The following is a 12,381-nucleotide window of genomic DNA, read 5'->3' on the forward strand; positions in this document are numbered from 1 at the left end:
CTGCATCAGAACATCTGACATCCAGAGCTTCTGATGCTCATCTTCTGAATATTGAATTACTCTTCAATAGAAAGAAGTGAGAAAGTGATGAAAGAGAAAAAAATAGAGAATAGAGAGATTTGATAAGTTTGATAAAATATAAGAGTTGTATTATTTTAATAATAAAATCAAGAACTTTATACCAATCGTTAGTTGGTCCAGTGGTGATTGGCGCTAGACTTGGTAGGGAGAACCACGGTTCGATCCCCCGCAACTGCGATCGGGAGGGGGATGGAACCACTTGATGCCAGAACTCGCCCCCGAACCGGACTAAACCGGTGGTATAAAGCCAAAAAAATCAAGAACTTTATGGTACAAAGACCAAAAAATCACAATTTTAATGTGGTGACAAAAAATCAAATAAGGGTATTTTGGACTTTTCCATAACCATTAATTTTCTTATATTATAGATTGATAGTTTTTTTGGAAGAAAGAAGTGAGAAAGTGATGAAAGAGAAAAAAATAGAGAATAGAGAAAGATTTGATAAGTTTGATAAAATATAAGAGTTGTATTATTTTAATAATAAAATTAAGAATTTTATGGTACAAAGACCAAAAAACCACAATTTTAATGTGGTGGCAAAAAATCAAGTAAGGGTATTTTGGACTTTTCCACAACCATTAGTTTTCTTATATTATAGATTTTTTTTTTATGGTATCAATATCATTAAACAATATTCTGGACATTGTTAACATGACTAAGAACCGTACATGACCTCACAGAGCATGTTCACGCGTACTACCCTTGATCAAAGAATACGCCGTGCCACGTACCGGTTTCTGAAAAGCAAGATGCCACGCTGGCTCCACACAACACCATGAAATTAAGCGATCCGTACATCAGTAACCGGACACAACCCGTTGCCATTGCCACGCAAGCAAAGTTGGTCCACATTTGACAACTGGCAACACTTTTTTACGGATGAAAACCCAAGCCGAACCAGTTTGTGGGTGAGATTTCACATAGAAGAAAAAAGACTCAAAAAATATAATAAATAAATCATAAAACAAACCCAAAAAATAAATAAGAAAAAGTGCAAGTTGGGTATTCGTACCATTAGCCACTAAATTAACGACACTTGTCGCAATCTAACGAAGTTTTATTATTCAAGCTTTAACGACCTCAAATTAAAATCGATAATAAAAAAATAAAAAAAGGTGAGAAATTGTAGTGGCTGAGATTGGTTCTCTTTGTTAAACTGTTGGATGTGGATGCTTCTAGTTCGTGTTGAAGCTCTATGTATGTTGCTTCTTCAAGTACTATTATTCTTCTATTGTTTCTTCTACTACCACTATAACTGCAACTGTTTCTTCTCTTTCATTTTGTTTCTTCCTCCGATCTATATATTCAGATTCGCTATTACCGGTTGCCGGAAATGAATCGTCCGGCGAGTATTCGGTGAATTCGTACGCTTCACATGCTCGATCGCACTTGCAGACTTCAACATGGATTTACTCAAAGGTAGTTATCGTTTCTCCTTTTTTAGGAAAGTAGATTAATTTTCCGTTAAAATTTAATCGCAAAACAATTATCCGTATCGTTTTCTTTTTTAACTGTTCGTTAATTAATTTTCTGGATTAGAATAAACTCGTTCAGCTGAGTTGAACTTCGCCTGATTTGTGAATAATTTTTCTGGATAATTGAATTTGCAGTGAAATTTGAAAGTGATGTTATAATTTTTCTGGATAATTTAATAATTATATATAGTAACTCAAAGTAATTTCGAAGTGAAATTTGAACTTTGAACATAGAAATTTGAAGTGATGTGATATACTAATTATAGCTGTTTTTGATTTTGGAAGGTTTTGGCGCTGTGGAGTTTGTTTTGGTGAGGATCCTGATTAAAGAATTTTGTAGCATCTCTCTCTATGTTGCGGTGGATTATTAAAAAAAAAATTGATTCTATTATTTTTTTTCTTTCAGTAATTTGATTTGTGGATTATCTTGGTGGTGACTTGTGAATTTGGGATGTTTATAGTTGATAATTATTTCATACCAAACAGAGACGGATCTCTACCTATTTTTCTTGCTTTCTGTTTATTTTGCAGTAACATCAGCTTTTGCTTACTTTCACCACAACGGCTTTACTATTTGCTGTGCTTCATGTCACAAAAAAAGAAAGGTGTTCGTTTTACTCACTCTTTGTCAGGGAAGATCTGAAGCAGCGCTAGCTTCACACCTTCCGTGATGGATTTATACTCCTCTGGTGAAGAAGTGGTTGTTAAGGTTAGTTCTTTTTGGTTGATTGATAGATAGGGATACTTTGATTTCTTAAAGTTAATAAATGAAATTTATCATCATCATCTAAGTAGATAATACTAATATTTGCAGACAAGAAAACCATATACAATAACAAAACAAAGAGAACGATGGACAGACGAGGAACATAATAGATTTCTAGAAGCCCTTAAGCTATATGGGCGAGCATGGCAGCGCATAGAAGGTAGTATTTTGTCTCATATATATTTTATGTTATTAGTTTCTTCAAAACCAGAACTAATTTTGTATTTCCAGACTCATAATATTGAGATATCTTATTAGGAAATGGCACTAATTGATCTTTATTGGATCATATCTTAATTGGATCTCTCTTTTCCCTCCTCACCTTGCCCCCTTTGCTGATGTTTTACTATTGTCAAGCAGAGCATATAGGAACAAAAACTGCTGTGCAAATCCGGAGCCATGCACAAAAATTCTTTTCAAAGGTTGATTGGTACCCTCTCTCTTATATGCTGAAAGTTTTTGTTATTTCAATTGAATTCATGCTTTCTTTTAACCTGCTGTTGATTATTAATCAGTTTAGCAAATTATTTGATTCACTTTACTCAACATAGTTCCCACTTCAAAGGCATGAAGCAGTGCCGTCTGCCGAGGTCTCAAATTAAAAATCTAAAAAAGCACTACAAACATAACCAGCTTTATTGAGGAAGTTCCAAGGCGGCAACATTGAAAACCAGTTTCTTCAATATTAAAATAGTTTATTGAAAAATCTAGTTACTGAGTTTCCAAAAACAAAGATGCATCTAATAATAGATTGAGAAAATATATTAATTTGCTGAGAATGGGAATCAGGAACATTGCATCTTTGTTATAGAGATAGTGATAGATGTTCTTTAAATGAAAACACAATTGCATCTTTGTTACTAATTCTGAAAACATATAAACTAAAAATGAAAAACAAACCAATCATACCCCCTAAATTGATAATCTTTTCATATTTATAGTTAAAAAGAATCAAATAATTTTAACAGGGAAGCTTTTTTATTATCATATAGTAGGTGACGGAAAATGAGTGAAGCTTCTGTACACTTGATAAGCTGGCATCTTTTGAGGCTTATTATTCTAAGAAAGTTATATTATTACCAACAAAACAATATCTTGTACAAGGTTGTCAGAATCGAAAGTTTACTTTGAATCGAAAGAGGATAGTAAGATCGAAAAATCGTAAATCACAACCAAAATTGGTGGATTCTACTCAAATCTTTTTGTTGAATCGAAAGGGGAAATCAAGATCGCATAATCGAAAATCGCAACCAAAATCGATGGATTCAAATATATATATAAAGTGCAAGTACTCAAAGTTTAAAATCATAAAACAACCAAGTCTCAAATCTTAAATATAAAAGTACTCAAAAGTTTAAAATCAGAAAACAAATATAAAACAACCAAGTCTCAAATCTTGAAGGAGAAAGAAACACGGTTGATGTAGAAGCGCAAACGTCAAATAAATATCAATAAAATCGGATTTTCCCCCTTTTAAATAAAAAGGTTTAAAACCGGGTCACAAAACTGAAACAGGTCGTCTTTACCCATTCTAAAATTACTCAATAAAAAAAGCCCAAAATCGGTGGAATCCATAGGAGATTGTGGATTTTGCTGCGATTTAGCAATTTTGGGCGATTTTATTGGGATTTTGCTCTGAATTAGGATTCTACTCACGATTCAGATCATTTAGGGTGAGCAAGATCGCGATTCTGACAGCTTGTTAGTAATGTGTGCAGCTGTAGTAACTCAACTTGGGTGGGTTCTTCTATAGACACTACAAGATAATAAGCCACATGGATCCCCTTCTATTTCTCCATCGTTTTGTATTACAGACCCAAACCACATGACTTGTGGTATGTGGTCTCCAATTTTTTCCTCTACATTAGGAACACTTCTCCGTTTACTAAATTTACATTCTATATACTTCGTCTTACTTTTGCATATGCAAAAGCCATATATCCCGTCTTACTGTGTTTATTCCTAAGCCGGTGAAGCCATAGGAGATCACAAGTGAAGCTAGATGACGTTGGATTAAATGGAAGCGTTACACTCTAACAACAATTAGGAACTTGGTCTCTTACCTTTTGAAAAGTTTGCAATTGGTTTTATAAGGTGAGGGTTGGACTAGATAGTAACAATGATAGTTAGATCTTTGGTCAAAATTATGGGGACACCTTTTTCCCATACGGACTAAATCACCTTGATGTCTCTTTTCTTGTCATGGATGCTATGCATCATTGGCCTATTAACGAGAAGATATTACAAAAGCCTTCTTGCATAAATTGCATGAAGCAATTTGTATGTTCCAGTCTCCAAGCTTTACAATTTTTGGTGATTCTCATCTTGTATCTCTTTCTGTAGTTTGAAGCACTCTCTTGTACTTGATTTGGATGTTTAAAATTTGCCTTATTGCAATTTGGCATTTACAAAGCGTGAACTTGATCACTCTTTCTTCTCCATTCATTCTCCTTTTCTTTGATGGATGTTTGGTTGTCTATAACGATGGCATCGTCATTAATGGTGATGAGTGGATGATAGATGGCAGCTATAATCCTATCTCTTGAAATAGTTTCAGATTCCAGATTTGTTAAGAAATGTGGTTGGTCTAATTCAACCCTATAAAACCGGATTTAAAATCAGTTTATAGGATGAGGATTGCCCCCACTTATAAAGACATGTTCAGGCCATATATTGTCCGATGTAGGACTCATAATACACCCCCGCACGCCCACCCCCGCACGCTCAGGACCGGCTTGTAGGGTAAGGATTGCCCCCACTTATAAAGACATGTTCAGGTCATATATGTCCGATGTGAGACTCTTAACACACCCCCGTACGTCCAGGACTGGACATCTGGAGCGTGAAAAATAAATGGCGGGTGGCTCGAGCACGCCCATGACTGGACATCTGGAGCGTGAAAATAAATGGTGGGTGACTCGATAGCGGAAATCTGGTAGCAGGTGATGCACCAGATCTTAAACCAAACTCTGATACCATGTTAAGAAATGTGGTTGGCCTAACTCATCCCTACAAAACCGGCTTTAAAACCGTCTTGTAGGGTGAGGATTGCCCTCACTTATAAAGACATGTTCAAGCCATATATTGTCTGATGTGGGACTCTTAACAAAACTAAGGAAAGACCTCACAAATACTTTGTATGGATGCAATTCTTTTTTGGAAATTGACAAAAGTATGCTATGAATATTCTTACCGAGACTAGTATAATAGATTGTCATCCCATTGATATTCCTTTTGTAAGAAGCCTAATGTCAAGCTTCTTCTACATCGAAGGAAGTATTTTAAACAATCGAGAAAGATCTTGTGGCCAGATTCAACTATCTCGCTATCATCAAAATTGATATCACCTTTTAACTAGTTTTTAAGTGCTTTTCGGGATGCTTCCAAAACAAGGATAATATGAAGATAAAGGTGTTGGAATTTCCGCCTTCATTGCGGTCCGCCCCCTAGTCACCTAATTGGCGACATTTGGCTTGCCTTCATTGCAACCTCCAACACCTAAATTTGAAGGGGTGGATTGAGTCCCACAATGATTAGAGATATGGCCCATGTCACCATACAATCCCGTTTTCTAGGGTTGAGTTAGGCCTACCCACACATTGTTAAGATGATATCAAAGTCTATCCTAGATCACTATGAGCTCATTGAGGTCCTGTGATGGAATATGAGCTCATTGAGGTCCCGTGAAGGAGTGTGTTGGAATTTCCGCCTTCATTGTGGTCTGTTTCTAGTCAACTAATTGCGGCATTTGGCTTTCCTTCATTACACCCAATGGGAGATCCATTTTTTAGTATGTTGGAATTTCCGCCTTCATTGTGATCTGCTCCTAGTCACCTAATTGCGGCATTTGGCTTGCCTTCATTACACCCAATGGGAGATCCATATTTTAGTATTTTGTTCGTTTTGGAGGAAATTTGATTTCATGGAGCAGGTAGAAGTAGAGCATAGTTATCAGATCAACTGCAAAAGTTGAATAACATGCCATGGTTTTAACTGCGTGCAAACTTGCGCGACTTAGGAAATCACCCTACAATTGAAATTGGGAGGTATTTGGGATACAAAACTTATCTATAGCAAGCACGCTACACTTCACATTACATCGAATTAATCTTTCTATTAACGAACCAAACATGTAGATAAATATTGTTACTTTCTATAAGAGAAAGTGCATCCGGGTAAGTCACTACTGGTTGGCTGAAATGTTCATCAAGTCCCTTTGGCTCTCGTATTGACTATATTTCTAATAAGTTTGGCTCATACAACATACATGATTCAGCTTGAGGGGGAGAGTTGGATAGCTTCTTTAACACATGCTTACCATGTAAAAATATCACATTAAATCATTTCAATTTTTTTACTTATCTAGCCAGCTACCTAGTAGCACTCTTGCTTTATGAGAACATTATATAAACAAAAGTTTGTTGGTGCCTATAACAGGGCAGTAGTCAACTAGACTGGATCATCTTAACATGGGCCATATCATCTTAAGATGCGCCTATGTTAGGCCTACCCACACATTGTCAACTAGACTGAAAAATACTCTACATAACTTGCAATTACTGATAATGCTAAATGTGTTAACTTAGGTGAAGAAAATAGTGAGATATGCAAGTATTAGGCCTTCAAATGATTTACATTTTTGGATGCACCTATCATTTTTGTATTAAGCTTTAAGTCCGTTACTTTTTTGAATTGAGTGATCACGGTCAACACTTTTATTGGTGCCTATATTCACAAGATGAGGAGGTTCAATGCTTTAATGGAATCCACAAATGAGTGAAGACATACACGCAAACAAACAAATGATTTTATAGAGAAAAAAAAGTGATGCAAGCTTAAGCAAATAATTGATCTATAGAAGAAAAAAGTAATACGAGAGAAGGGGGACTGATTTGGCCAAGTAGTCAATTCGATTGCTTGGTCAAGTCAGTTCCCCTTTTTTTTGTTCCACTTCACTAGAATTTGTACAAATTTTCAGATCTAAGGTGGATCCATTAGCTGAAGCAATGACAATTGGGTGAAGTACACATGATTTGGAGAACCTGATACTTTTGTAAAAAAGATTGATTTGTTTAGAGATTTTTAAAAGTATTACCGAGCTTAATGAGAAATTTTAACTCACTGCAACAAGAAACATTTTGATATGCTTTTCATCTAATTCTTCTGTTTGAAACAATGGTCGAAAAACTTGGTCAGATAATAAAATAAAATTTGTTCAAGACATTGCTTTTGGGGTATAATGCTAACCTTCAGTAGTGATGGCGATCCACCACTGAGAGAAGAGTGTTCAGTTCTAAATAGTAAATACCACTAGGTATAATGTTAACTAGTCATAAGGGAAAGGTTCGATTCACCCTCTCCAACTTAGTGTCACTGTGTGGTTTTGAAACTTAAAAGATATGAAATAAAATCCCCTTCCTTTCCAAATGTACGATTTAGTAATTTGAGGGCTCCACTTAAGAAGGAAAGGCAACAATTTCTTTTTTTTGAGCAACCTGAACCAGATCTTATCATCTGGTATCAAGCTCAATCAGGAATATGGAAATCAATAACTTGTTAGTTCAGAATGGAATCAAGATTGGAGACTTTGGAACAATCAGTAGCGAATGGGACCCAACTCCAAGATTGATTCAACACAAGATAAGAGCCACAAATAACTTAAGAGTGGTAAATGACGGGCGTCGTGTGTGTGTGTTAGAAGGAAAAGATGTGTTCTGGTGGATTGGAAATTAGTGAGGACTAGTATTGAGGAGAGTCTTGGATCTCTTGAATATCCGGGGAATGTGTGTTTTGTGTTGTTCATTGAACAATAATTCATTTCTTCTAAATCATATTTGAATTAAAAAAAAAAACGTAACAGTATTTTTATTCAAAATGCCGTGTGATCTTCAACCAATTTTGTGCTTCAATATAATTACTAGACGTAAGGGTTATAGATTGTTTCCAATATTCAGCAGCTTGATCAAACCAAGATTCCACAATTTTCATATGTCGAGTGGCCTGTTCTCCGCAGTCGAAATAGGTGAGTAAATTCTTTTGACTATCAATTGGTTGTCAGTGGTAGTCGTTGGTGGCTCGGAAAGTGCTACCAACAGAAAATATGACTGGAAAGGCGAAGTAAAGCTTTGTAGAATGCAGCTGCCTGGACGTCTGCGATTAGGGGTAATGCTACGGTAGGACTTCGGTGTTATGGAGTGCCTGAGCCCAACATCCAGTAGCATGGAATTCTCGGTCGTCAGTTGCACCTAGGTTCTATAAACAATATAAAAGAGTGGATTCAGATGGTGTTGGGGTGGAAGGCATTATCCCGTGCTTCGGGCATGAATAGGCCCCAAAAGTGCCATTGCGATTTGAACGTGCCACTTTCTATAGGTAATTTGATGGAAAACTTAAGCGATACTAGTTATAACTATTTTCAGTTATGTAGCATGGACTGAGGGGGAGTTTGAGTAAGCAACTTAATTATTCATTTATTTATTAAGCGATACTAGTTATAACTATTTTCAGTTATGTAGCATGGCCTGAGGGGGAGTTTGAGTAAACAACTTAATTATTCATTTCTTTATTAAGGACACATCATATAAGAATATATGTACAAATTGTTATTTTAATTGAAGAGAAAATGAGGGAACACTCTACACTTTGATGTATAAGATGTTTCTATAAGCTATCTTGGGGAGCATATGAAAATAAGCTGAAAATATATTGTATACATATTATAATATATTTCTTAAAGCTCTTTCAAACACTGACACGAATTATGTGATAATACAAGTCCAAATAAGTTATTCCAAATTGAAAAGAAAATTTGGATTGAAGAATTGGTATGCTTGATTTGATAATTTGATTTTAAAAGCAGAGGATCATTTACAGGATTAATTCTTCAATCCAAATATGTAGTAGGACATCCATATCAATTTGGATTGAAGAATTGGTATGCTTGATTGGTACTTCATTATAAACCATGTATGTAGTTCATTTTGTTTTACACTTGAAATCATTGGAATGTTAGTGTTACAAGTCTAGATGGTATTTTAAGAATCAATGCTCAACTGCTCCAATTAGTGCTTTTCAAATAAATTTTGTAGAACTTCACTTGCTAAGTATACTCTTGCAACTTTTTTTCAGTTGGAGAAGGAAGCTGTTGTAAAAGGTTCTGCATTAGGACAAGCTCTTGACTTAGACATCCCCCCTCCCCGGCCCAAAAGAAAACCAAGCAATCCTTATCCGCGCAAGACTAATGTTGGCACCCCAACATCACATAGTGGGGCAAAGTATGGAAAGCCACTTATTGCAGTTGCATCTTCAAATGGTAAACAAACCATGGATTTCGAGACAGAATCGCTTCCCGAGGTTAATATTATTATTTTGTATTTCCCTTGTCATACAAATTTTCTGTTTTTTTTTCTTTCAATGAAATCATTCTACTTGTTCCTTATTTTTTAGAAGCATAAAGATGAGGAAAGGCCAACAACTGTGAAAGAAAATAAAGATGAAAATTGCTCAAAAGCATTTACAATCCTCAAGGAGGCACCCTGTTCATCTGTATCCGCAGCAATCAAGAGTTCAATCTCAATGTCAGCGCCCCAGACAAATTGCTGCATCTTAAGGGAGTTTACTCCTTCAGTGAAAAATGTGATAAATCAAGATGAAACAAATAAATCTTTTCCTACTGCAGAGATTGAAAATCAGATGTTGGAGTCAGATGATGGAAAACACACACAAATGACTGATGGCACTTGTAAAACCTCTAAATTGGAGAGTTCTTCTCATAAATCGGTTCAAGCTGAGAAAACAGATGATCTTACTTCTGCATTAACAGATGAGATGCAAAGTAATCAGAATTACCCAAGACATATCACTGTGCATGTTGTTGATGGGAACCTCGGAACTAGTACTCAAACTCCATCACAAGATGTATTAGTTCAAGACTCCGCATTTCAGCCAATAGGAGGAATTAATGGGAAACCTAATCTTTTCACAAATTCAGCTGCATCAAACACAACTGGTAGTCAAAATAACATGGCACGGTCATCTATTCATCAATCATTTCCTCCTTGTCCTCCCTTTTCACAACTTAATCATGATGATTACCAATCCTTTCTCAACAACATGTCTTCTACATTTTCAAGTCTGATTGTCTCTACCTTGCTGCAACACCCTGCAGCCCATGCTGCAGCAAGTTTTGCTGCTACATTTTGGCCCTATGCAAATGTAGAATCTTCAGCTGATTCTCCAGCTTGTTCTCAAGGAGGTTTTCCATCTAGACAAATTGGTTCACCTCCTAGTGTAGCAGCTATCGCTGCTGCTACGGTAGCTGCTGCAACTGCATGGTGGACAGCTCATGGACTGCTTCCTCTGTGCGCTCCACTGCATACAGCTTTTGCCTGTCCTCCTGCATCAACAACTGTTGTTCCATCAATGAATATCAGTGAAGTTCCACCTAAGACAGAACAAGGAGATATTACACTACAAAATCCTCCTCTGCAAGATCATAAACTAGATCAAGAAGACTCGGAAGCTTTGCAAGCTCAACATTCAGGTTCTAAGTCACCAGCTGTTTCTTCATCTGAATCAGAGGAGAGTGGAGATGCTAAGTTAAATGCTTCATCAAAGGCCACTATTAATCTTGATATAAACCAACCAATTTCTGAGAACCTTAATTCAAACCAAGTGGAGGGCAGGAAACTGGTAGACCGGTCTTCTTGTGGTTCTAACACAACCTCTGGCAGTGAAGAGACTGATGCGCTAGAGAAGGATGGGAAAGAAAAGGAAGACCCCAAAACACCTGATGCAGACCATTTAGCTATTGATCCTAGTAGTCGTCGATATAGAAGCATTAGCAACATTCTTGATTCTTGGAAGGAGGTGTCTGAAGAGGTATCACAGTATATCTTACGATAAAATGTAATTAATGTATTGTATGCATGTATTGCTTCTGTCCTTATGCCAGTGTTATTTACAGGGACGGCTTGCCTTTCGGGCTCTATTCTCCAGAGAGGTGTTGCCCCAAAGCTTTTCACCTCCTCCTGATTTGATAAATAAAGATCATCAGATGGACAACATGAAGGGTATCGAGCAAAACACACCCCATCAAGATCACCTTGACAGCAAGAAATGCAGTTCTAGTTGTGACCGGTTGCAGCAAAACCTACCATTTGTACAAAATAACAGTGAGGAGGAGGGACTGCTAACCTTAGGTCTTGGACAAGGTAAACTTAAGACTCGTCGAACAGGGTTTAAACCTTACAAAAGATGTTTAGTAGAAGCGAAGGAAAACAGGATTGGAACGACTTGTAATCAAGTTGAAGAGACAGGTCCCAAGAGGATACGCCTGGAAGGGGGGAGTTCTACTTGATGCTTGATAAATGCATAGAATCACAGAAAATCCGAGTTTTGCGCATTATTTCTAACTCCCCTGCTCGGTATCTGTATTGTTTATTTTCTAATTCTGCAGCTCACAAAACTTGTCTTGTAGGTGTGTGTACCATATTAAATTACTACCTACGTTGTTTTACTTTCTTGGACTGATGCTGCTGCAGTTAAAAATTCCGCTAAAATAGCATTAGAGAAGAAACATTAAGTACTGTTTGAGCATTGAAAATTTAAGTAATTTATGATAATCCTTCATTCTATCACTTTCTGCGTTTTACTTATAGTTGTGTGACATTTATGAACTATTCTTTTTTCCATTACAAACACTACTCTGATGGAACAAAAAAAATCATATGCATTCCTGATATGCTGGGTCTATATATATTATTTAGAGCATCAAATCAGAAATTGGTTGACTGAGCCTTGAGGTAGTCTGGATTGACTATGAAGCTTATATGCAGGCGGTTGGGTTGAACTTTTTCCAGCAATAACTCGATTGTTGGGTTAAAACTTGTTCAAGATGTCACTATCAAATTCAATCATGACATCTTTGGAAAAACAATTTCTACCACTTCAGGATACCAGTTGCAGAGAGTTGAATCTCTACCACATGTTACAACTTGAATATCAGTCGTAGAGATAGTACAATCAAGTCCTCTTTCAAAAAATAAATTCATTGATTC

The 12,381-nt window shown here is 36.5% G+C and overlaps 1 protein-coding gene across 4 annotated transcripts; it reads left to right on the top strand.

Annotated features, from left to right (window-relative positions):
• The first annotated feature begins 1,233 nt into the window (after positions 1 to 1,233).
• On the top strand, positions 1,234 to 11,961 carry LOC131610789 (protein LATE ELONGATED HYPOCOTYL). Of its 4 annotated transcripts, none has more exons than XM_058882838.1 (8): positions 1,234 to 1,279; positions 1,392 to 1,501; positions 1,843 to 2,266; positions 2,372 to 2,483; positions 2,684 to 2,745; positions 9,452 to 9,676; positions 9,770 to 11,203; positions 11,289 to 11,961. In XM_058882838.1, the coding sequence occupies exons 3-8, from the start codon at positions 2,228 to 2,230 to the stop codon at positions 11,679 to 11,681; spliced, it is 2,265 nt and encodes a 754-aa protein (XP_058738821.1). In that variant the 5' UTR covers positions 1,234 to 1,279; positions 1,392 to 1,501; positions 1,843 to 2,227; the 3' UTR covers positions 11,682 to 11,961. The 4 variants fall into 4 exon arrangements, with proteins under 4 accessions (XP_058738821.1, XP_058738820.1, XP_058738819.1 ...); XM_058882837.1 differs by lacking the exon at positions 1,234 to 1,279 and having other exon boundaries at positions 1,286 to 1,501; positions 1,843 to 1,868; positions 1,964 to 2,266; XM_058882836.1 differs by lacking the exon at positions 1,234 to 1,279 and having other exon boundaries at positions 1,286 to 1,501; positions 1,843 to 1,868; positions 2,089 to 2,266.
• Positions 11,962 to 12,381: the final 420 nt, after the last annotated feature.

This window comes from Vicia villosa, linkage group LG6 (genome assembly GCF_029867415.1).
Source record: "Vicia villosa cultivar HV-30 ecotype Madison, WI linkage group LG6, Vvil1.0, whole genome shotgun sequence".
Lineage (NCBI taxonomy): Eukaryota > Viridiplantae > Streptophyta > Magnoliopsida > Fabales > Fabaceae > Vicia > Vicia villosa.